Below are 23,320 nucleotides of genomic sequence, written 5' to 3' on the forward strand. Positions count from 1 at the left end.
AAACTGCTATTGACAGACCAGAGCTGTTTAGCATGATTTAGACACAGCCTTTGTCAGTTTGTACAGGTTTAGGCACAGCCTTTGTTGGTTAGTACACATAGAATGTAGCATTCTTGCTAGCCTTCACTCTGACAAAGGTAAGAAGGCAGGACTATTGAAAAAATTGTTATTCTTCTACAAACTCACTTTGTGTTTAGTGTTCTCACGGATCCCAAGGATCCATACTGCAAACCTTGAGGAGAGTCGGGGAAAGAGAACAGAAACCTACCAGGAGAAAATATCCCATCACCATCTTTACTTGACCATCCAACTATCTCTCTCATCTTCTTAAGTGTTATTTGCTCCATGAGGACAAACACTGGTGCAATTTCATATGTAAACCTGTAAAGGTGGTGAGAAAAAGAATGAAAATAAAGAAGTCAAACCACTTATTTGGGGAACACAGATAACCGGTTTAGTATTTGTACTTGGGTTCGAATAAAAGATGTTTAAAACCACTAAAACAATTAATTTCCTGGAAATGCACTGTCATCAATCATAAAATGTCAGAAACCAGCCTGGGTTACCAAGAGAGGTGGTGGAAGTACCTGCTCTGTGATTCTTCACCAACAAAATAGACTTTCATCTCAATGGAATGTCTTAGGTGTGGTCCACCCAGAGAAATAGAAGGAGAGAAAATGACTTTTCTGGGTCCCTTTCACCTCTAAGATTATATAGGATGATGCAAATGCTAATTGAAAAAATGTATTCTAAATTCTATATAAATGGTTTGCAACATTTTAAAAAAACTGATTGCCAACTTCACACCTGTAGAATTTATGAAACCCAGAGCCAAAGTCTATTTTTAAATTTTTTTTGGCCGAGGTAGGTGGCTTGCAGGATCTTAGTTCCCCGACCAGGGATTGAACCCGCGCCCTCGGCAGTGAAAGCGCGGACTCCTAACCACAGGACCATCAGGGAATTCCCAAAAAGTCTATCTTTTAAAAACAATGTAAATATCTGAAAGCTAACCATGAAGATAATTGGAAGTATTGACCTAGGTTTTAAAGATCTCAATATAATTATCTACATGGTTTTTCTACTGATAATCCCTAAGGATAGCAATGCTTCTATAATTCTCTGAAGTCGATATCTGTCAAGAATAATTATAAGTGATGATTTTCTAATTACCAATTACAAAAAAACAAGAAGAATGTCAACTGGCATACACAGCTAACTGTGGGCATCAAGATATTCTGGTAGGTTAGCTTTGTCTTCTAACTAACTGACTTAAAAGTAGCAAGCTATGCTCTTCTCAAAGCTGTTCAAAACAGAAGTACAGTCTGGTGACTAATCATTGAAACAAAATCATGGTACCAAGGCATAGGGCTTAAGAGAAATCAAAGAAGGTCCATCTACAGAAAATTAAACCAGAAAACAAAAAGGTATTTACTGACTGTGAGACTCTTTGTCTTTCTTCTTTTTGCTTGGCCTTCTTAAGCATTAGAGTTTGTGGGCTCGGCTCAGACAATGCTCACCGAAGGGAGATTCCTAGATTGACTCAGCCAAGTGATAAGGGGAGACTTCATCCCTGGTTAGGGTGTTTAGGCTGAATGCCAATGCTGAGAATTAATGGGAATTTTTGCTGGCTTCATGATTTAGAAAAGCTATTTGCAAGGATGAGATAACAATTGTTGTACAAAGACCCAGGTGAAGGTACTAAATTTTAATCATGGAGAAAAATAAAGTAATCAAATTAATCACATGGTGGTAAAAGAGGACAAAAAGATCCTGAAGGATCCTCAGGGTATATCTCTTGGTAGAAGAATTTTGTTTGCAAAAAGAATATGTCCATTTTCCTTGGGAGGACCCTTGAAATTTAGGAGGAAGACCCTTGGAAATCATGTGTTCAGTTACCATCACCTCTGGAGGTCACAATCATGCTTTGGTTCTGCTCTGAGCCCCATCACCGTAGCAACCAACACTCCCTCATGTCTGATGGCCTGATAAAGGAAGAAGAAGAGAAGGATTCCTGGTTTAGCCTGTGCTGCTGAGTGTACCAAGGGGCAAACTCATGATGTGGTTCTAACCATTCTTGAACAAATGCGTTATCAACAGTGCCACTGATTGTTGGAAATGTTGGAATGGCAAAAATGTTTGCATGGTGAAGAGGTACTGGCGGCAGTGTGTGTGTTTAAGTCTCACAGTACCAAATGAGAAGGCTCTCTAGAGTAAGGCAAGGAACCAATGGAATCATACACCATAATATCAGAACCTTATCAAGGATTGGATGAAAGCTGGACCAGAGTCAAGTCAGTGCAGGAACCACATGGGGAAGGGAGAAAGGATGGGGTTGAAGGCCAGAGGGTTGGTCCACTTCAGGATTTGAATCAATTTAGGCCCCAGGTTTGCATGAATTAGTCTTCTTACCAGGAATATGGCCATTACTCTCAGGATCAGAAGGAAGAGTCTAGAGAGTTTGATCGTGAGATTATCTGATCTCATCTATCTCAGGTTCCTTATTTATGCCAGGTTCCTGATTCTGAAAACTTTCTTTCAGTTCTGTTCAACAAATATTTAATGAATGACTATTTTTCTGCCAAGTAGCTTTTTACGTACTGAGGAGACAAAGATGTCATAAGACACAATTCCCAACCTTGAGGAGGAAGCTTACTAGGATGAATCCAGCATCTTGGCCTTAGCTGCATCCTATTTGACAGTTGCTGCCTGGGTCTGAAGGACCAGTTACCCCACAGCTAACACCAAGCTTATTCTGATTCGTGACCTTAGTCCTGACATCCTCTCCTGGAAGCTGGTAGATTGCCCCACGGCTTTTGATCCTCAGCCAGGCCTGTCACATGGGCTGACATGGTGCCCCTGTTCCTGACACTTCCTCTGAACTTGCCTTCTCATCCTGGGCCGTGTTTACAACTGGGAGTCTGCCTGCACCCAAAGCCTTAGAGAAGACCTTGAAGTTCACCCTAGAGCAGTGGTTCTTAACTTAATTGAGATCGCAGACACCTTTGGGACTCCCAGGAAAGCTATGGTCCCTCTCTCCAGGAAGAAAATGAGGATATGCACATCATTTTGTATACCCTTGTAGGAGAGTCTCCTCTTGCACCTGGGACTCCAGGTTTGGTACCCCTTCCGTAAATGACAGATGAAAGTGGACAAAGTCAAGAGATCAAAGGTCAAATATGGATTCAGAAGAAACTGGTTTGATGCTAAAGTCAGAGTACAAGATGACATTTCAGAATCGGAGGATAAGAAACTAAACCTGCTAAAAGCTCTACGTTGAAGCATAAGAACGTGGGATTGAAAGTAAGGGTTTAAAAACAGTATGATTGTGACATTCAGGGAGTGACACTAAAGGAGAGTTTTTATATTCTGAGTAGGGTAGTGAGTCAGCCCTGTTTTAGTAGTTCAACTCACTTTCCCAGTGGGATTAACCGAGGCAAATTGATTGTTAAGCTGATTTTCTCTGATGGCAGAACCTGCTGGTTGCTAACCAGTACCAAAATTTCCCTTCCTTCATTCAATTTTATTTGGAGTTGCAATTCATCCAGATCAAAGACTGTATTTTCTAGCCTCCCTAGGTGTGGCCATTGGATTAAGTTCTAGCTAAAGAGATGCTAGGAGAAATGTCTTGTGGAGCTTCTGAGAAGGTTTCTTAGAAGGAAAGAGTGTGTTTCCCTTTTGCCCTTCCTTCTTCCCTCTTTTCTTTCTTTCCTTCCTTCCTCCTTCCTCCCTCCACCTGCACTCCTTCCTGAGATCTGGAACACAGAAATGATGGCTGGAACTCCAGCAGCTAGCTTGCACCATGAAGTAACTTTGAAGATGAGAGCCACATGCCTCAATATGAACCAGGAAGGCACAAGGATCCTGCATCCCTGGTGACTGCCAAACCAGGAACTTCTTTAATGAGAGGAAGAAATAATTTTCTATGTTGATCCTCTAACTTGACACTCCTCTTAGATTTTATCCTCCTTATGGATGTGGTGGGTGGCCCATCTTTACCTTAAAAGATAACACACCTGAGGGGGAGTTTAGTGAGCCCCTTTGGTGTCCAGAAATGATGACAGAAACAAAAGAGCTGGGAAGTTGAAGGGAGGGGTTGCAAATGGCAACAGTGACCTGTGGGTTGGCTGCCTTTCCTGGGTGTGTGCTTTGTACCTTGTATACACTGGGCACTTAAGACTGGTGTCTTTTTTAGTCTTCAGAACCACTATGTAAGGTGGATACAATTATTCTTCATTTTTCTGAAGAAGAAACTGTGGTTCAGAGAAATTCAGTGAGTTGTTTCAAGATCTCACATGTAGGATGTTTCCAAGCTGGAATTCCATGTCCTTTACATCACAGCTGCTTTTCTATGACAAATGAGAACTACTTACTGCAGGTTCCTCTGTAACAACCTGCCTACTAGTATAAAATGACTGATAACCCCCATAGAAAATTTCTCCTGTGTAATTTCTATGAAAATAAAGTGCTAGATACTTGAAATCATAACCTCATAACAAAGGGCTGTGATAGATCTTGCCACTAGGATTATGTATTAACGTCAGGTGCTTGAGGGCAGGCTGTTGTTTACACCTGCTCGGTGGCCGTGTTTTGGAAGAAAAGAGCTGTACATGCCATGGCCAGCTACACACTGGTGACGTTTTCTTTGGATCTTAGCTTGGAAGAATATATCTCAAAGCTGAATGCACAGGCAGGTGTGAAAGCATGGGCATAAATGTTCCTTCTATTCTAACCATCAGATACCTTACACTTTGCCACTTGGATTAAGATATTGGATAGTTCTTTTAGAGAGAGTATACTGAGGAATGTAGTTATTATTCTCTATTACCAGTGCCATCCAAATGCAATGAAGTACAGGTCAAAAAAATGAGTGTATCACTAATTAAATCCTACTCTACCAAAAAAGATCCTTTTGCCATTCTTCCCCAGCCTTATTTTGAACACTGTTCCCAGCTGGAGAAGGAATTGTCACAAGGGAGCAAATTTCTGCACAAGCTCCTGACAGCGCTGCCACATTTCATGATCTTCCAGGGGAACCGGCTTAGAACAATTTCTAGATAATAGTTATTACTTCTTCAGACAATGCCTTGTCTCTAGAACTGACAGAAACTATTTCAGTATTTTAAATAACCTTTGCTATCGATCTGTTGGAATTGGATCATATTTTATAAATATCCACTGTTCAGTACAGCTGCAATTACTATGTGCCATTCAGTTGCACTGGCCTTGACCTCAGATGGTTGGACAATATTTTAGCGTTTCATGGCTGAGCTGAGGTAAGGCAAGAGTAAGGGACTTTCATTTTATGAACACATACAAAAAAAAAAAAAAAAGAATTTGCGAGATTTCCCTGGTTAAAGAAAAGACTTTCAGGAGAATATGTGGTCATAAATGGTTCAACGGGGTGAATTCCTTTCATTTACCTTGAGACTGAGCTATATATATTAGGAAATCACAGCTGAGAGGCCTACAGAATACACACTTAAAGACACTGGGTGAATTTGGTGCCTATATTAATAAGGGTACTTGGGCCTTAATGGGTATGTACCTTTATTTTTCCCATTTATTTTCTAAATAGTTAAGTTTTTTTTTTTAAAGCTGTACTTTCTAATTAAAATCATTCCTTAGTGTGAGATGTTTCAGTTAAACATTACTGTCTTTTTTCAAGTTATAATTAATATATTATGATATCTGTGCTTGCTGATATATTTTTATCTCACAAACCATAAACATAAAGACTGCAAAGGGGAGATTTTTGTTGAGGAGATCATACAGGTGATTGTATCTTTGACCTGAATTCCTCCCAGCCCTTCAGAGCCTCAGTGATCCAACATGAACGTTCTGTGACGTTAACCTTGACTTGCAAGTAGGGAGCAGGAAAACCATTTGACTTTTCAATCAATTTAATCTTTTATGCCTTTTAGCACTAATGGTTTCACTTGTCACATTTGCTTTTTAAATGCTGTTGTTGTTTTAAATTAGCAAACAAAGCAGGAGGCCTTAATTAATAGAAACTTTTCTGAATGTAGTTAAGTATTTTGAGTCACAGCATTAAACAGCTTTGGAACACACACAAATCAATATATAAGTTTAAAATGCCCTTTCAGGCTCTGTGGCTGGTAGTAGTTTAAGAAAAATAGAATACCTTGAACTTTAATAACTTACATTCTATCTTGACGTCAAATGGAATTTCTCATTTTAAATAATACCACCCTTTCACCTAAATTCATTTTTCAAATCTACCACGAACTTAAAAAGCGTACGGTTATTTTCCAAATCTTTCCACAGTGACTAAACTACATAATTCTTATGCAGTTATTTTTAACTTACTGCGATAACCTTGTTTTATTATTTCCCTCTGGATACTTTCATAGAATGTGGTACCACTGTCTGGATACAGAGGGAGTGGTAAAACATTATCTTAGCGTTGAAAGAAAAGGCAGTACTTAGTAGGTTATGATACCCCTCCATCAACTTGTAACCTGTCCTTGTCCCCAAAGATGGCACATGTGTGTAGAAGAAACTGTGGGGTGATTACCAGAAGACTACCCAGGTATCACTTGCACACACAACCCTCCTACCGCCAGGACCTTAGAGACAGTTTCAAATAAATTTACAAGAACTTAGAAACAAACAAAGGCTTTGCCTACTCAAGTATGAAAAAAATTTCACATTCAGAAAAACAATCAGTTATTTTGAAAGGGATATATAATTCCTTTCAAAGGAATATCACTACATGAATTGTTTTAGAATTTTTAGTTGAACAATAGGCTGATCAAATTGGTTTGTGGCTTTATGGCCCCTTTAGTTATGAAGAAAATATGACCTAAATGATAAGGAGCAATATGCTTGGGTGGGAAAATGGACCAAGATTATACCCCAGAACATGATCTCTTTAAATATATCATTAAGAAATATGGAGTCTTTTAACATGAAGTTTCACACTAAACTTTGAAAGCTAGAGTTATTACTTCTTATGACCATGCTCTTATTAAACTGCATTATTCAATTAAAAAATAGTTTATCAAGTATCTATCATTAACTCAGAGCTGTGATAAACCTAAAAGATTTTAAGAGAAAAGATGACTAGGGCAAACTGTAATAAAATTATTAAAGAACCATTGGAATTGGACTCTTAATACAACAAGCCATACTCAGACATCATGTTTGCTTACATGAAAATAATATGTGGGACTTACATGTTGGTATTGGCAGTTGATGTCAGCCATTCGCCGGCTAAACCAATGATATCCAATCCAGTGGAGAGCTGGTTGAAAAATCGAGGATGACCTAAAGAGGTAAGTAACAGACAAGCATCAAGGCAAATCCAGATTTTTCAAGCTGTCTTCAAATCAAAAGGTCCACTCCACTAGGCCACAGTGATGGGACCTCTATCCCAACGGTCTAATAGGGTTGCCCAAGAATACTGAAGGAAGGGCACATTGACCCACCCTATACCAACCTTTAACATTGAAGATGTCTCCCAAACTTACATGTTTCTAAAGCATTATGCTTTTAAATTTAAAAAAATCCAAGGTCATAAAACAAGTAATCTGTCCAGTATCGTTGATTTCCAGATGAGCTCCTCTGTTGTACTTTTTAAAATACAAATCCGGATGTGGTGGTCCTGTTTTTCTCCATAAATATTTCAATTTTTAATTTAACACCTCATGCTTTTATTCCCCAAATCAACGTATGCTGATGGAGGAGGAGAGGCTGCAGGACTCAGAAGGGGTCAGTGGCTCTGTGAACCAAACCAAGCCCAGGGTAAGTGCCAGCTCTGAGGCTGATGCCGAGGCATGACATCACTCTCTGGGCCTCTGTGTCAGTCAAATACGATGTCAAGCATTGGAGTGTTTTGCCCACATATAGTCAGGCGACTGTTAAACTAGATGTATTGCTGAGATGACCTGGCATCTGCTCTGTGAAACAGGGGCAGACACAGCCTCATTCACTCATTGAGTTGTTGATAGAATAATTTTTATTATTATGTAACTCAAAAGTCCTTTTCAACCCACTCTATGCTTTATCAGGCTTTGTTCTCAGCAAATTCAGGATTACTGCCAAATTTTGGCCAACTTGGCGTTCACAGAAAAACTCAACCCCATAGAGCAGGCTTGGCTTGGCTGTCACGAAGGAGTCAACGCAATAGATTATCTAGGGGTGTGTGACAGAGAACTGGTGTTAGAAAGATGTGCTGACTGCTGTGTTTCCAGCGGAAATTGCTTTTGCCTCTGAAATAACTGTCAGAGAGCTAATGTTGGAATGTTCCTGGTCTAAGTCCCCTCTCTGAGGAAGTCTATCCTTCCCTCCCTGTAATAAGGACTCATTCAGAACATCTAGACTAGGACTTCTAATAGCAGAATATACCGATCCCTGCACCTCAAGAGTCCTCGAAAAATAATACTGATCTTTAGAAAGAATAAAAGAAGCATAAACAGTAAGCTTAGTGTAAATTCAAGGCCAGATTTCAGACATTCATGTAGATTACTCTAAATAGCTTAAACTGGTCCATTTTGCTCTACTCGGCTCAGTGCCAACAAAATCTATGAGATCTCCTACAACATAACTAATTTTGTTGAAGTCCATTTAAATATAAATATGTATATACATATATATATATATATATACATATACGCACACACACACAATACCCATTTGAAAACTTTTAACAACAAACATTTCATTTTAAGACAAGATTGAATGATACATAAATGCAATCACACCATTTGACAATGTATCAAAATCACATCGCATAGCAGAGACAAAAGATGGACACGGACAGACAGACAGACTGACACAAATAACCCTCAAACAAAAGCGAAACAGTATCTCACGGTCTATTAAAATATAAAAGGACACAAAGTCCCCCCAAACCTTACTTTCCTCTTATGGCTATAGCTTAATGAAGCCAAAATCTCATACCAGAATTGCTATCAAGAAACAAAATGACCTAGTTTAAATTTCAATTTCAACTGTCTATAGTCAACAAAAATACTAACAGATGATAGACGTGGTACTGAGCAGCACACGGCTTAGAGTCAGGTTGGAGAGAAAGAAACAGTAATTTTTTAAAGTAAAATTTTTGAACAAATAAGCTTCAAAAAAAAAAAGAGATGGAGGAAGAAATCTATTGATTAAGAGACATATTAAGCAATTGCAATGTGGAGGACTTATGTGGATCTTGACTCAAACTGTAACAAAATAAAACACTTATGACATTCATGAGACAATTGGAAATTTGAACACTGACTGAATATGTGATATTAAAAAATTATAAATTTTTGTGGATGTACCAATGATAATGTGGTTTTTTTTAAGAGTCCTTGAGGATAAAAAATATTTATGAATGAAATAATATTATGCTGGAGATTTGCTTCCATATAGTATAGAAGAGAGGGGAGTGGGTGGGGTGTCAGGTGAAACTACACTGGCAAGAGCTGCTAATAGATGAAGCTGGGTGTTGGGTATACAGGGTTCATTACATTATTTTATTTTTGTATAAGTTTAAAATTTCCATGATAAAAAGTTCAAAAAAGGAAAACTAAGGAAGTCAGCATGTCTACTGTGACTGAGGGCTGACTAGCGTTTCTCTCAGTTCTTGGAGAATGTATATACATTGGTTCCTTTTTCAGAAGTCTTTGTTAATCTGTAGGGAAATTTCCAAAGGCCATCATCATTCCTCCACAGACGCTTCCCAGATCAGTATGTTTTCATTCTAAAACCCTATTCATTATTCTGGCTGTGCATTAATACTCTTAAAAACTATCTTCCACTTCCACTGCAGAATACCTGTGGGTTTACTCTATTGCTCCAGTAACTACATCTAAACTACAGACCAGCAACTAGGAAATGTGTTTTCCCATGAAAGCAACAGTACACTTTGCCAGGGTCAACACCCTGTAATGCAGGTTTCACATTGCCTGAAGACTGTGAACTCTACAAATGCAAATATCTGCTTCTAGAAGCTGCTCTGAAGAACAGGGATGAATGGCTCCAGGCTAAGTATCTAATTGGATTCACACACTCGACTCTAGTAGGAGTCCATGCTTCTCTGACCACGTGCTACTTCAGTTTTGTAGGCGATATGAGTTGCTATTATGACAAATCCATGTATTTTTCTTTGAGGGGCAAAACTATTCTGAGCTTTCATGATAAACGTAGGTGGTCTCATCTCTCTGATAAAGTGTTTGTGGCGTGAACTGATAAAATAAAAATAGTGGACCAAAGCTAGTCAAGCTAAAACATACACGGAGAATTCTGACTCTGTTTTTCTTCCTAGCCAAATAACAACTTGATCTCCACCAGGAACAGATTAGCCATCAGACCAAGGTGAGATGTAACTAAATGGATGAGCATGCTTTTCTTTAAAAAGCAAACACAGACTTTGTAATATAGTTGAGTCTTGTCCATCTTGCAGTTATTCAAGGAAGCTACACCTATACCAGTGGTGTTGGCAGACTTCAAAAGCTGTTTGGGATTCATTACTTAAAAATGCCTCTTTGGCCAGCCTCATTATTTCATTATAACCCTTGTTTTTGACATCCAATAGTCTTACTCAGTCCTATTACAACACCCTCCCCAGTCATATCTTCAAATGACTAGGAAGAGTGAGCAGGATAATAAAGGAGAGAGAGAGAAAGAAAAAAGAACAAGAGGCTACCAGTCATGGGCTCAGGGGCTCCTCTGTGGGGACAACCATGCTATGGACTGCCAATTCCTGTACATCAGTCTGTCCAAGAGCTCAGGAGAGCCAGGCTACAGTGGGGAAAGACGGTAGGGGGAAGAAACCACTGCTTGATTCCTAGGCTTAGAAAGAGCCAGACAGAGATCCCAAAAGTCCTTGAACTTGAGGCAACTGGAGAGTAACCACCTGGCCAGGATTGCTGAGTAGAGAGAGTTCCTATAACATAGACAGGAGGCAAGAGGGCGTCCTCCAGGGCTCCCTGTTGGAGATAGGATTTGGTGCCTCAGGATACCTGAACTCCAGAGGATGGAGTAGAATGCAAAGGGTGTGTAAGTGTGTGGCTTTTGGGCCTAGCAAATAGAGGGTGTGGTGGGTTGAACTGTGTCCTGTAAGAGATTGTTCAAGTGTTAACCCCTGATTCCTGTGACTTTATTTGGAAATAGGGTCTTTGTGGATGTAAACAAGTTAAGATGAGGCCATACTGGATTGGGGTAGTCCAAAGAAGAGAGAAACCTGGACACAGACTCTTGGAAAATGTCATGTGAAGATGAAGGCAAAGATTGGAGGGATGCATCTACAAGCCAAGGAATGCCAAGGAATTCCCACAACCATCAGAAGCTGGAAGAGGCCAGGATGGCTCCTTCCCAAGAGTCTTCAGAGAGAGCATGGCCCTGCAGACACCTTGATTTTGAACTTTTAGCCTCCAGAACTGTGAGATAATAAATTTCTGTTGTCTTAAGTCACCCAGTTTGTGGTCATCTGTTGTGGCAGCCCTAGGAAACTAGTACAGAAAGAAAAGGAAATGGGCCCAATTCTCCCCAGTTTCAGGGACAGGCAAGGGTTGGATTTATCAGAATGAAGTAGGCGTGAAAATGGAAGCGAGAAAAGAAGTAGAGAATGGATCATTCTGCTCTCTTTAGGTTGTGAATAGCCTCAAACCAAGAATTAAAACTCTTTATACAGAACTTGACATAGCACCGTGTATCTGTATCTTTTAAATCTATTTTTACAACAATAAATAATGATGGGATTTTGTCACTGCGTCTGGTGGTTCTGAGGTCATGGAGCGCTTTGCTGCCTTCCTTCACCCGGGTTTGTGTTTCTCCTTCAACATGACTTTGACATCCTGGCAATCGGCAAAGGTCTGACGCAGGGCAAGGTTGCCACTGCGTGTCAACCTGGCTCTCATCCTTACCTGTGCGGACGCCATATTTCAGGGTGTCTCTGCAGTCGACCAGGATCTGCTCCAGGGACTCAGGGTGGTCAGAGAGTTCCAGGTTGAAGCCCTCCATGCCTTCCAGCAGCTGGTGGGGGTGGTGGAAGTCCAGCACCTTGGTGGAGCGATCGAATGTCTTGCGGACGTAGTTGAGGAGTATGTCTACCACCTCCAGCAGGAACTGCACAGTTTGCTCCTCCCCGTTCTTAGCCGGAAGCAGATCTGGTTGGGGGGAAGCCCATGAGTGGTTATCACCTGACTCGTATCTGGATTTCCTCAGTCAGCTTAGAAATCCCTAATATGCGTATCTTTATAGGACTGACTTTCTTCCAGGATATGCATGCATTGAGAATCTGATGTACCATCTCCCCAGAACAATGTACATCAGTGTATACACAGAAGCGCTGCATATATTCTCTGGGGGTTCACAGAGTTTCTGATAGTTAGGCTGCTCATAAATGAAACGCTTTGAGAAGCCACGAGCAGCCTGCCCCTGCAGTTATCCATTTGGGCACCTGTCAGGCGTGTGACAGATGGGGCGTCTGTCTTGCTCCCCTAGTACCAGGTGTGTCTCTGTACATCTGGCTCAGACACTGGGCTTTCGGTTTGGTGTTATGATGTGCTTGATCTGTTGCTGGTGGCGGGTGAGGCTTCTGTGGGTAGAGGCTGAGGTCACACCGAAGAGGATGGTTCTTTATGTTGTCCTTAGACAGAAAACTAGAACTGGAAGGTGGGAGAGGGAACTCCTGCCTCTCTCTTGACCTTACCTTTTAGGGCTTGGCCTCTGGGATGCCAGAAGGTGACTCTGGGTTCCGGCCTCTGTTAGGCAGAGTCAGGCTGGGGGATAGCCAGGGCGGATAGCTGTAGGGGGCCCCAACTGAAGTTGTCAGCCATAGCTCAAGAACAGACTGGCTGTATATGATGCTCTGTGTCTATTCTTTGGATTATCTCTCCAAGGTTTAGTGAATCTTGTTTACTGTTCTGGTTTGGCCTCCATGGCTTGTGGGGAGTTCACGGAAGGGGGAGGGGGGTGGGTTTACCTTTGAGCTGGTCGGGAAAGACTGGGAAAGCACCTCCTGAGACCCTTGTTGTAGGGGCAGCGGTAATGAGTGAAAGATCTTCAAAAGGAAAATGACCTTCAGGACAGCACTTGGTCATGAGGCCCAGCTACACAGCTTCCCACAGGGTGATTTTGTTGCTGTGGGCACCACCCTTGGAGGATAAATGCTATGGAGGGAATAGCTGGATTTTCTTATATGAAAGATTTCTTTGGATTCTGAGATTCTATGACTGTGTATTTGTCCCTGCAAGTATCTTTAGAGTTGGCTGTTTTACTGATTGTCCTCATCCAGCTTTCAAATGATGGAGACCTGGGCAATAGGGAAGGAGGGAGTATATTATATTCAAATGTTGGGAAAGCAGTTTCATGATGGTTCAGAGAGAATAATGACTTTTTTTGTAAAAGAAGCAAGATTTCAGGAAAAAGTAAAGAAACTCCAATAAGCAACCTACTGGATAGCACTAGGGCTGGGGGGGTGGGGACTACCTCGAGCAAACAGGTTGGAGAAGTCGGTCTCTGTGCGCTGGAAGCGGCCATCCCTGTCGCTGTTTTCACAGGAAAGCAGATTCTTGGAGGACTGCCTCTCCTTGAAGGCGCTCACAAGCCTGCTCTTCTCTTCCAGGCTGTTGGTCCTTTGCAAGAAGCCTGTAGCACAAGAAGCTGGGTCAGAGGAAGGGCACCAAACTCCCAGCCTCGGAGGGTCAGCTGCTGGCCCAGGTCGACTCTCCAAGCAGGGTTCTCGCTTTTCCTGAATAGAAGCTGAGTGTCTGTTTTATGTATAAGGGCTCTGGCACTGCTCGCCTCCAGGCGGGGAGGGGGCAGTGCCAAGTGTCATCAGTGGCACAGACCCAGTCATGCAAGAGAGAAAAACAGTAAGTGAAGCCCATTCTCCTCTGCGAACATGACAGTGAACGCAGAATTAAGTCAACTGGACAGCTTCCACTCCAGTAACCAGCCCCAGGATGGGGTTTTAAGGGAAGAGACACAAACGGAGAGGATGCTGCCAGCTCTGGGTTTACGGGCTGTGCGACCAGAGGGAGGAGGGGGTGAGGACCAGCACTGAGGACTGGGGAAGATGCTTTCCTTGGACACCAGGTAAATGCTACCAGGGTTGAATGTAAGTTTAATTTTTCTGACCCAGAACTGAATGGCAGCTTTCCCTGTACCACCCCCTCTCCTTAAATAAAGGTATTGGAGAAAGAGACAAGAAAGCCTAAAATTTTATGTGTGGTGACATTTAATTCCGTAAATACTTACTGAGCACCTCTTGTGGAAAAGGACTTTACTAAGCATTTAGGACCAGGGACAGATAAAGATAAATGAGACAGATCCCCTCTTGTCCAGGAGCTTGCAGATTGGCAGATGGTGACCAACAATGTAATAAAGCTAGAAAGCCATCCAAAAACTCCACAGAGATGAACTCTGAGCCCAGGGTGGGAGTCAAAACACCTCCCCCCTGCCCCTCAGAAGGAGTGGAAATCTCTCCCGCCTGAGGTGAGCAGTGCAAACGCTACCAGTGGCAAACCCAGAAGCAGGCTGAGCTGAAAGGGCTGAGGCTCTGCCAACCAGGAGCACATTTCCTCTCTCAGTACCTCCACCTGTCCCTTCTGGGGCTCGGGACCTGCAGACCCGCTCCTTCCCTCAGCATCTCCTCCAATTCAGCCTCAATCTTAGTCCGAAATGCAACACCCTGAAAAGAGGAAGAAAGTTCTAAGCTTCTTGGTGACCCCAAAGCTGTATTTGTAGATACCAAGATCCTTGGGGAGTCACATACGTCACAAGGCAGGCTTGGAGGAAAGTCCCGGGAGGTTCGATGACAGGCAAGTTAATCTGGGGAATTCAGCTTTACGTCCCCAGGGCTGCAATTCAGTGGTGAGGGGTGGAGGAAGGAGGGATGCAGGGGGAAGGCTGCAGTGATTAGAATCCTCCCACACACAGAAGCAGGGTCTATTTTTGGAGGGAAGAATAGGAAGGCAGAGGCACCAGGCCTTTCATTGTTCCCAGCACCTTTAAAACTTATCACTAAAGCTCTAAAGGACATCAGAAGGGGGGAAATACACTATAATAGAGCTCCACACTTGGATATAAAGATGGGGGGGGTGTATCCTCCCCTTCACCTCTGCTCCTACTTTCTGAACTCCTCCTCCAAATCCCCAGAGTCCAAAATGAGAAGCTAGCACTCATTTGCCAGAGGGATGCAGGACCACCTGGCTCCTGAGTGAGACTGGCCCCCTACACCCAGAACAGGCAGCAGTGGAATTTGTTTCAAGCAGGCTGAGAAGACCAAGTGCCCTAATGGAGGTGAGGTCCTGCCTAGCTGAACTCCCGTTCTTTGGGTCTCTGACCTCTGGTTGGTTCTGACTCACTCCCTGGGAAAGTCTCTGCCTTGAAACCCCTTAGCAGCTCCTTTCCTAGGTGGAAAAGGACCTAGGACCTGCATTTGGGCTTTGGATATTATCTCCAAAGGAGTTCTTCTCACAGGCATTCCCAGAGGTGTCCTGATAGGAATGAAAGATGACAATTAACGACACAACTTTAAACCTGCATCTCATTCCTGGACCACACTTCCTGGCGTGCACAAGGAATTAGTGTTTTCTATACATCTTATCATTATCCTATGCAAAGCACACTTATACTGCATTATAATTTGTGTTAAAAACCATTAATTTGCTAATATAAACACTTAATGGATATTATTTTTGGAATATCACTTTTTTGGAAGGTATTTGTTTTCTAAAATATTGGGAGCCTCAAAAACAAGGTCAAGGACCCGGGCCTCTCTGGGCTCTGAGAGGCTCTGGAAGTTCGTATGCTTCTCCAAGGATAATGAGGTGGTGGATGACATTGAGGTCAGTGCTTTGATGACCTCCCTGGCTAGCAAGGCATCCTGGAAACAGAGGTCCCTGAGACTAGAGCAGACTGTACTCCCTTTTGCTCTATACCTCAGCTATAAGGACCTAGTTTAAGGTAACTTAGCTGAACATTCTTAAGAGGCACAGAGGCAAGCGGAGGGGAGCCGAAGCTGCGGTAAGCTTTGGACCGGTCGTAGCACCCTGGCTAGCTTCCATCTATGAGCCGAGGGCGATCCTGCTGCTGGTCCTCACAGCTGCCCCCAAACTCAAAGGCCTGATCAGCCCCGTGAGAGGGGGGAGGTGTGAGGAACTAGAACACCTGGGTCAAGCTGGTTGTTTCCAAGTGGGGTTTCAAACTGAGCCTGGCATAAGGGCACCTGGCCAAGGGGGCAAGTGAGGCCTGAAGCCCAACCCCCTTGCTCTCTCTTACCAAGCTGTAGCATGGAGTTGCACCTCCCTAGAGGAAGGGGCTCTTTTCCTGATTTTTCTGGGCTATAAGTACCCTGCCAGATCTCTCCCCCACCTCAAACTTCTTTTTTTTTAATTTCAAGAGAAGCCATAATAAATACAGAATATTTGAAATGTATGTTTAAAAGTTGGTGACTGACACAAAATTAAACACACACACAAACACACGCACTGCATGGGCTAAATAAAACAGCTCAGGGGCTGTAACTGGCAGCCAGTCTGGGACCTCTGAATACAGAAGTGATGGAGGCCCAAGGACACACTGGGAAGTGATCAGAGCCCAGAGCCAGAACTTAGGGCTCCCTGCATCTCCTTCTATTTAGGTCATGCTATCATGCCTGTAGCCACCCGGCTCTCTACCTCTTGGCAAGGCAAGACCCTGGGTTTCTTCTGGCTGACTGCCTTCCCACGGGATTCTGCCTCCGGAGCTAAGGGTTCCACTGGTGAGACCAGGGGCCTTCCTTGCAGCTTTGTCTTCCTGGGGGGTGGGGGGGCGGGGATCCAGGAGAGGGGGTAGGAGAGGGGGTGGAATCTTGGCAAGGGCAATGGATCTGGAAGTGAGAAGATCACCATTAGTCCCTCAACTCTCTTAAGGTGAAAGGTCAAACCAACCTCGAGAGTGTCAGGTCAAGAGGGCACCTTTCAAGCCCGTGAAGGTCTGGGATGAAGGGAGTGGGGGAATCTGTGTGTGGAGGAGGGGAGGGGTCCTGTGGATTCAAGTCAAAACCAAAGACTGCACTTTGCCTCCGGTAACTAGACTAAAATGGAAAGCCAGAGTTGGCGCAAAGTATGGAAAACAAATCCTCCCGTTGTTTTGTTTCCTTTCAGAATCAAACCTATTGTAAATCCTCCTAACCTGTGGCCCCCAAAGCATGCGTACTAGCAGAAGGCAATTGCCCCTCAACACACTACCAGCCCTCTCCTGTCACAGGGGTTTCAACTTTCCTGAAATTAATGTTGGGGAGGTGGGTAAAAACAGAGAAGAAACTCTCTGAGGATGGTAGCCCCCAAACGCCCAAGAGCTCTCCCTCAGGGGAAGCTGATGCAAACCTCTATTCCCCAATTCCCGTACCCCTGTGCCTGGACATCTATTCCGGGACCCAGGGATGCTCCTGCCCCTTTACCTTTTCGGGTCACTTCGGGTGTGTCCCCAAAGCGGCGTTTAGACCTTCTCTTCTCCCCAGACCCTGAGGGTCTGCAGTCGGGGCGGCAGGGGGCACCGCCCAGGGCCGAGGCCGGGAAGCGGGGATGGGGATGGATGAAGGTCGCTGTCTAGGCAGGCCTAGGACCGCGAGGAAAGCAGCACTCACCCCAAGCCTCCCCCACCCTGTCCAAGACCGTGTGGGCGCCCAGGGCTCCCTCAGTTCTGCTTGCCCGGCTGCCTGACAATGACGGCTGCTGAAGCCGAGCGCCGCGGCGGCCGAAGGGACCTGGCGCGAAACGGGCCATTAAGCCGGGAATGGCGGCGGGGGGGAAGGGGGCTATTTATAGAACAAAGCTCGGCTGCCGCCAGCTGCCCCCGCGCGGGGACGCTGCCCAGGCCTCGCGCCGCGGGCCTCGCGTGCTGGGGAGAGGGCCAAACCCCGGGGCCTCCCCGCCGCAGGGCTGGGCTTTCCCTGCAAAACGGCTAGGTCCTGGAGTCGAGCAACCCTTCCTCACCGTAAAGCTGCTTCTGGGATCAAGGGGACAGAGCCCCAGAAACGCAGGGAGGGCGCCGCGCCGCAAGGCGGGGAAGGGAGGGTGACTCCCAAAAGCTGCTAAGTAACTCCTCTCGCTCCGGCCACAAACTCTCGCCTCCCTGGGGCCCCGGGATGCAGGACAGCTGGGAAGATCAGGCCCGGAGACCACCGGCTCGCCGGCCCACTCTCGGGCTCTCCGGGGGCTGGGCGGGCGTGCCTACGCCTGCGCCGCCACTATCTCCAGCGCGCAGCAGCTGACGGATGGCCTTTTAATAAACCCCACGTTAATCTTACCCCGCCTCTCCACCCCCTAACCCGGGACGTCCGTATTTTCCGGCCCGATAAGGCTAGAAATTTTAGACGGTGAAATGTAGCAAGGAAAGCAAGTTCTCATTGTTCAGCCGGAGCCACTCAGCTGTGTCCCTTCGAACAAATCTCCCTTTTTCCTTAAAAAAAAAAAAAAAAATTACACCCCTTGGGCGTTTTCATTTTAGATCCTTACGTCTCCGGAGAGCAGTTCTTTCTCCCGTCCAGCTCCCAGATCTATTTTCCTTCCTCTCTAGCAAATCGTGCCCGATACCCCCTTTCCGTCTTGCGGCCCCACGCCCCCTCTGCCCCCTTTCCCTTCCCTCCTCTCATTCAAGGGCAAGCTCCGCAAACCCTCTAGCTTGCACCGCCCGCACCTCCTCCAGGCAGGCCACCGAGGGCTGCAGGCAATCCTTTCTCTTGGCCTCCAAGGCCTCAAAGAATGAAACCTGAATCCGTTTTGACATCTAGGGCAAAAATATACAGCCGAGGAAGCCACTTTCAACGCGCGATGGTGGAGAGGGAAGGAATACGACGCGCCAGCTACCGTCTAAGGCGGATGTCTTCCCTTGGGCCTGCTCTCCAGTAAACCCGGACCTTTTTATGCCGCCTTCGCGTCGCGTAGGCCGAGCGCATGGGTCAGAACAGCCAAAGCGCCGGGCAAGATGAGCGGGGCTGTCGCGCGGGGGCGCTGTGCTCGCGCCCAGCTAGGGGAGCCCCGAAGTCTCAAGTAGCCCAGGACCCCCCATCGGAAAAGGTCCCTCGGGGGCACGTCAGGAGAGGGCAGAGGAAGGTCAAGGCCAGTAGAGGAGCGTCACTGCCGGGAGTAGGGGCTGTACACACTAGAAAACAGACCCAAGAGCCAGGATTCCCTTCCGCGTACGTCCCACTCTCCCAAACCCGCAAAGCCCGCTCGCCTCGCAGCCCTTTGGGGCCCCAGCCGGCCCTTTCACTTACCACAGATCTTCAGCCCCAGTTTTCTGGTGCATCCATGGGCCACGCCGCACCAGGTGTCATACGCTAGAAACCAAGAGACGTGCGATCAGTGAGGCTCGGACAGTCCGGCACCCGGTCGAGGGCAAAGGTTTTCTGGGGAGGGCAGGGGCAGGTCTTCGCCAGTGCGCCTCATTAAAAAGCTCTTTCCCGAAAGGAGCTAAGAGCCAGATCTTTGGGCCGACGGGGAGACTCGTGCCCCCCGAGACCCCACCACACTCCCTTCCTGCTCCGACCTCAGGTACAGAACAGTGTCTCTGAGAGGCCACGCACCCAGCGCCCCGCCCGGCCTCCCAGCGACTACGATGGGGTAGCCGCCAAGGCGGGGTCGGAGTGGGACAGGGCTGACTGCAGGTGCAAAGGGCCAGGCCCGGCTCCTCGAGTTGCCCAACACCCACCCGCAGGCCCAGTCCCTTGGTCTCCGCCCCGCAGACTCGAAGGGCAACCACAGCGGCTGGGAAAGGGAACACAGAGACATCTGGGACCAACACGTCTCATAGTCTCTTGGCGGGTCTCCAGCCGAGTGGCAGCTTAAAATAAACTGGCATGAAATGGGGTCGCGGAAGAGTTCAGGAATTAATTGGGTGAAAAATAGTATTTGACTAGATGATCGGGCTCGCATGGCTGCTCTTCAGTGGGACCGGGGAGTCGGCAAGACAATAGTGCGCCTCGGGTCCTCATCCCCTGCCCCCTCTTCCCAACCTGCCCCTCATTAACCCTTCCCTCGGACGTCTCGGATCTGGAGCAGGCGAAGGCGAAGGGAATCAGACACTTTTTCTCTAGGTCTGAATCGCGGATTCAGGCGCTGCAGTGTTCTCAGACTCCTCAGTGTCTATCCTGCCCTCGGGGTTCAACTTCCAGCCAGAAGCACGGGGGTGCCTGCAGAGCCTGCATGCGAGCGGGTGTAGTGGGCCTAGCCTGAAATTCCCCTCGGATTCCTCAGAGCAAGGCGCCTCCAATCACTCCCATCCCCCACCCCATCCGGGCCGGTGCCTTCAGCCGGGCGCGAGTGTTTGCTGCGATAAGGAGAGTGACATCCATTAAACCCGAGGCACAACAGAGCCCCAGAGGGGAGAAGAACTAGCCCGATGTCAATGAGAGAGCGTGTCACAGATGGAGTTCCTGCAACAGACAGTAGTAAATCGGTGCGAAAGCTAAACCCTAACAAAAATGCCTGGCAGGTATAGAGCTATTTTCATCCGATAGAGTGCTTTCATTTTAAACGCCATCTCACCTAATCCTCATAACCCTATGAAGCAAGAGGAGTGTTAATCTAAGACTCACTTTTACAAATAAAAACACTGAAGCTCAGAGAGGCTAGGAGAGTTTTCCAAGGTCACTCAGCTGTGGCATTGGAGTTCAGACCCATTGCACTGCCTTTTAGAGTTGGGGATTGCAGTGAAAGAAAGGGAAAGAGAGATGGGAAGAGGAAGTGAGAGAGATCCTTTGCCGTAGCCAGAGTAAGGAAGACCGAGTGGCTGAGAACAAGGAGGCGTCGCTGGAGCAAGAGGTCGAGTAAGGTTGTGCGAATTGAGCAATGCCACCTCCCAGGAGACCCTGGAGGGGCAGAGAAGCAGAGCCAGCTGGGCGGGCGAGGATGTGTCTGCAAGGGAGGGCAAGGATGGGTAGAGAGCCAGGCGTGCGCACACAGCCTAGAATGCTCACGGCGGCTGGGCTGTCGGGGCCGGCGGCGGCGTTCTCAGGACAGGTGCTGCAGGCTCTTCCTGGGCCCAGTTCTCGGCTATCTTCCCTCCGCCCTGGCGAATTCCGGGCGCGCCCGGCCATGAGCGAACTCGGGTCAGCTCCTCTGCTCGGTCTGGGACCCGCGGTGGGCACATGAGCTCCGCTGCTGGTTGCCTCTGGGAAGTAGGGGCGCAGTAGGGGTGCAGGACTCGAGGGTGGGTGAACGCAACGGCCGCCCACCCCTGCCAGACAGCAAAGAAAGGGGCAGGAAATGTGGAGAGAACTGGAAAAGAAATCCATCAGGGCCAGAGCAACAGACAAAGGCGCGCAGGCCTCCCGTTTCTCTTGGCCTGTTCCGACCAGCTCTGGTAGCCAGTGCCCGGCTCTCGCGCCACCAAGGCTGGCGGCTCTCCTGAGCCCCTCTTTGTTGTGTGGGTAATTGTAGCTTGCCTCGGGGGCGGGGAGAGGGAGCTGCAAAGGGAACTGGAACGTCGCCTAAGAATTTAAGAGAAGGCCTCCAGCCGGGAAGCCAAGGGCAGCACCTAGGGGTTGGATAGAGGGCTTACCCGATACCCCCCCCCGCCCCGCGCCAGCCTTCGTTGATGGGAACAGTTGATGTTTTCTCAAGCTTATAGAAAGTGCTATAAAAGCGAAGCAATGAACCCTCCTTCTAACCACAATGCCATCCCTAAGCCCTTTTATATAGAAATTCTGGGGCCGTTACTATCTGGAGCTCATGGATTTGGAGGGAGCGCATTTCAATCCAAAGTGGAAAAAGGAAAACAATTCCCTCATCTCCACGCCTCTACAAAGATGTTGGAAATCCATCCGAATTAAAGACAGATTCTGGAAATGGGTTGAGGAGTCGCACGGAGCTAGGGGTGGGGAAGCATACATCTCCCCACCCGCTTTTATCTGGTTCCCCTTTTCTTCCTCTCTCTTAGAGAGGTGTTCTTTGCTGACAGGTCTCCTGCCCGGGAGAAAAGAGAGAGCTGCTCTCTCCTCCCGCCCTGGCAAACCTTCTGGACTCCTCCTGGTTCCCCACTTCTTGCCACTCAGGATGCTGCCCGCTTTTTTTTTTTTTTTTTTTGTCTCTGAAATGTAATTAATTGTCTAAAATGTCGAGGCTTAATCTCAAACCATTTTATGCTCCCTTCTCGCCCCTGGCTTCTTCCTCACTCGTCAATAGCTCGACGCAAATTTGGAGCAATTAGGGACCCCGAGTTTTCTAAAAGCTGCAATTAACGTCGAAATTTCCGCTGATTATAGACTTCGAGCACAACGCAGGAGTAAAGGAGGGGGGGAGGGTCAGATCTCGGCTCAACGAAAGCCGAAGACAGGAAACTCTCTACTCCCGCTGAGGCTCCCAGCTCCTCACACCGCCCCTTGCGCTGACCCCCGTCGTCCCACCTAGCAAAGAAACCACACACAACACAACAAAAACAACACTCTCGCCGCGCGTCCTTCCCCCGCAGCGAAGCCTCCAAGGATCGCCGCCGCTCCGACCCTGCGTGGTTCCCACTCCCTTAGCGCCCTGGAATCGCCTAGCATCCCTGGCAGTCGAACGACCTTTGGTCGGGACCTGGGTCAGGGCCCCATTTCTTTCTAGCCTCCATCATCTCTGCGCTCCCCCTTCCCTTTCCGCCAGCGCAGCCTCCTCACGTCCCAGCGCCCCCATCTTCCCCGCAGTCCATTTGATAGGAAACTGGAGCAGGACCTACTTGTGGGGCGCAGGTTGGTAGTATTGGGGTCCGCTCCCGCGTTCGAGGAGGTTGCGGACGAAGAAGGGGTCGAAGACGCCATCTGCTCGGTTGTCCCCGGTCCTCTGCTGTCCGGGGTCCTCGGCCGGCCGGGCTTAGGAACAGGCTGCAAAGAGAAGCGAGATCTGTATGGGGAGGGATTCAGGGGTCCGGCGCGCGGGAGGCGATTGAGCGGTCGGGGGCGCGGACGCTCCCGCTTAAGTCCGGGCTCGGGAGAGAGAGGCTAGAGGAACGGCAGCCAGCGGGCTGGGTCGGGGTGCGCCGGGCTGGGGACGGGGGGGAGGAAGAGACGTGCGCGCGAGCTGGGGAGTCGGGCGCCCGCAACGTAGCCCTGGGCGGCTCTCCAGTCTGGCGGCGCGGCGGGGCGACCTGGAGCGCAGCGCTGAGACTAGAGGAGCACAAGGCCAGGGCAGGTCGCGCGTGTGCGGGGTACTGGGCTAGGAGGGCTAGGGAGGCTCAGTGCGCGGTTTTCCAGCCTAGCCGCGACAAGCACTATTGGGCTCTCAGCAGCCGGCGGGCGGGCGGGCAGGCGGGTGTGGGGGGGAGGAGGGCGCACAGGGCGGGCACGTCTGGTTCGGTGTCTGGTTCCCCTTGTTGTGTCTGGCTGATTCCCTGGAAA

General features: G+C 47.3%; 1 protein-coding gene across 3 annotated transcripts in view; it reads right to left on the bottom strand.

The window, feature by feature from the left end:
• Positions 1-22,768, bottom strand: part of GAD1 (glutamate decarboxylase 1) — a 37,166-nt gene extending 14,398 nt beyond the window's left edge. The window contains exons 1-6 of one of the 3 annotated variants that reach the window (XM_068543924.1): positions 22,663-22,768; positions 19,223-19,285; positions 13,447-13,605; positions 11,880-12,122; positions 7,197-7,287; positions 269-381 (exon numbers count right to left, since the gene is read on the bottom strand). In XM_068543924.1, coding sequence (XP_068400025.1) covers positions 269-381; positions 7,197-7,287; positions 11,880-12,122; positions 13,447-13,605; positions 19,223-19,285; positions 22,663-22,744 — 751 coding nt within the window. In that variant the 5' untranslated portion in view covers positions 22,745-22,768. Of the gene's footprint in view, positions 1-268; positions 382-1,945; positions 1,983-7,196; positions 7,288-11,879; positions 12,123-13,446; positions 13,606-19,222; positions 19,286-19,656; positions 19,757-22,662 lie in introns of those variants that run through there. The other 2 variants (XM_068543923.1, XM_068543926.1) reach the window with 2 other exon arrangements.
• Between the last annotated feature and the right edge of the window lie 552 nt (positions 22,769-23,320).

This window comes from Eschrichtius robustus, chromosome 5, assembly GCF_028021215.1.
Source record: "Eschrichtius robustus isolate mEscRob2 chromosome 5, mEscRob2.pri, whole genome shotgun sequence".
Taxonomy (NCBI): domain Eukaryota; kingdom Metazoa; phylum Chordata; class Mammalia; order Artiodactyla; family Eschrichtiidae; genus Eschrichtius; species Eschrichtius robustus.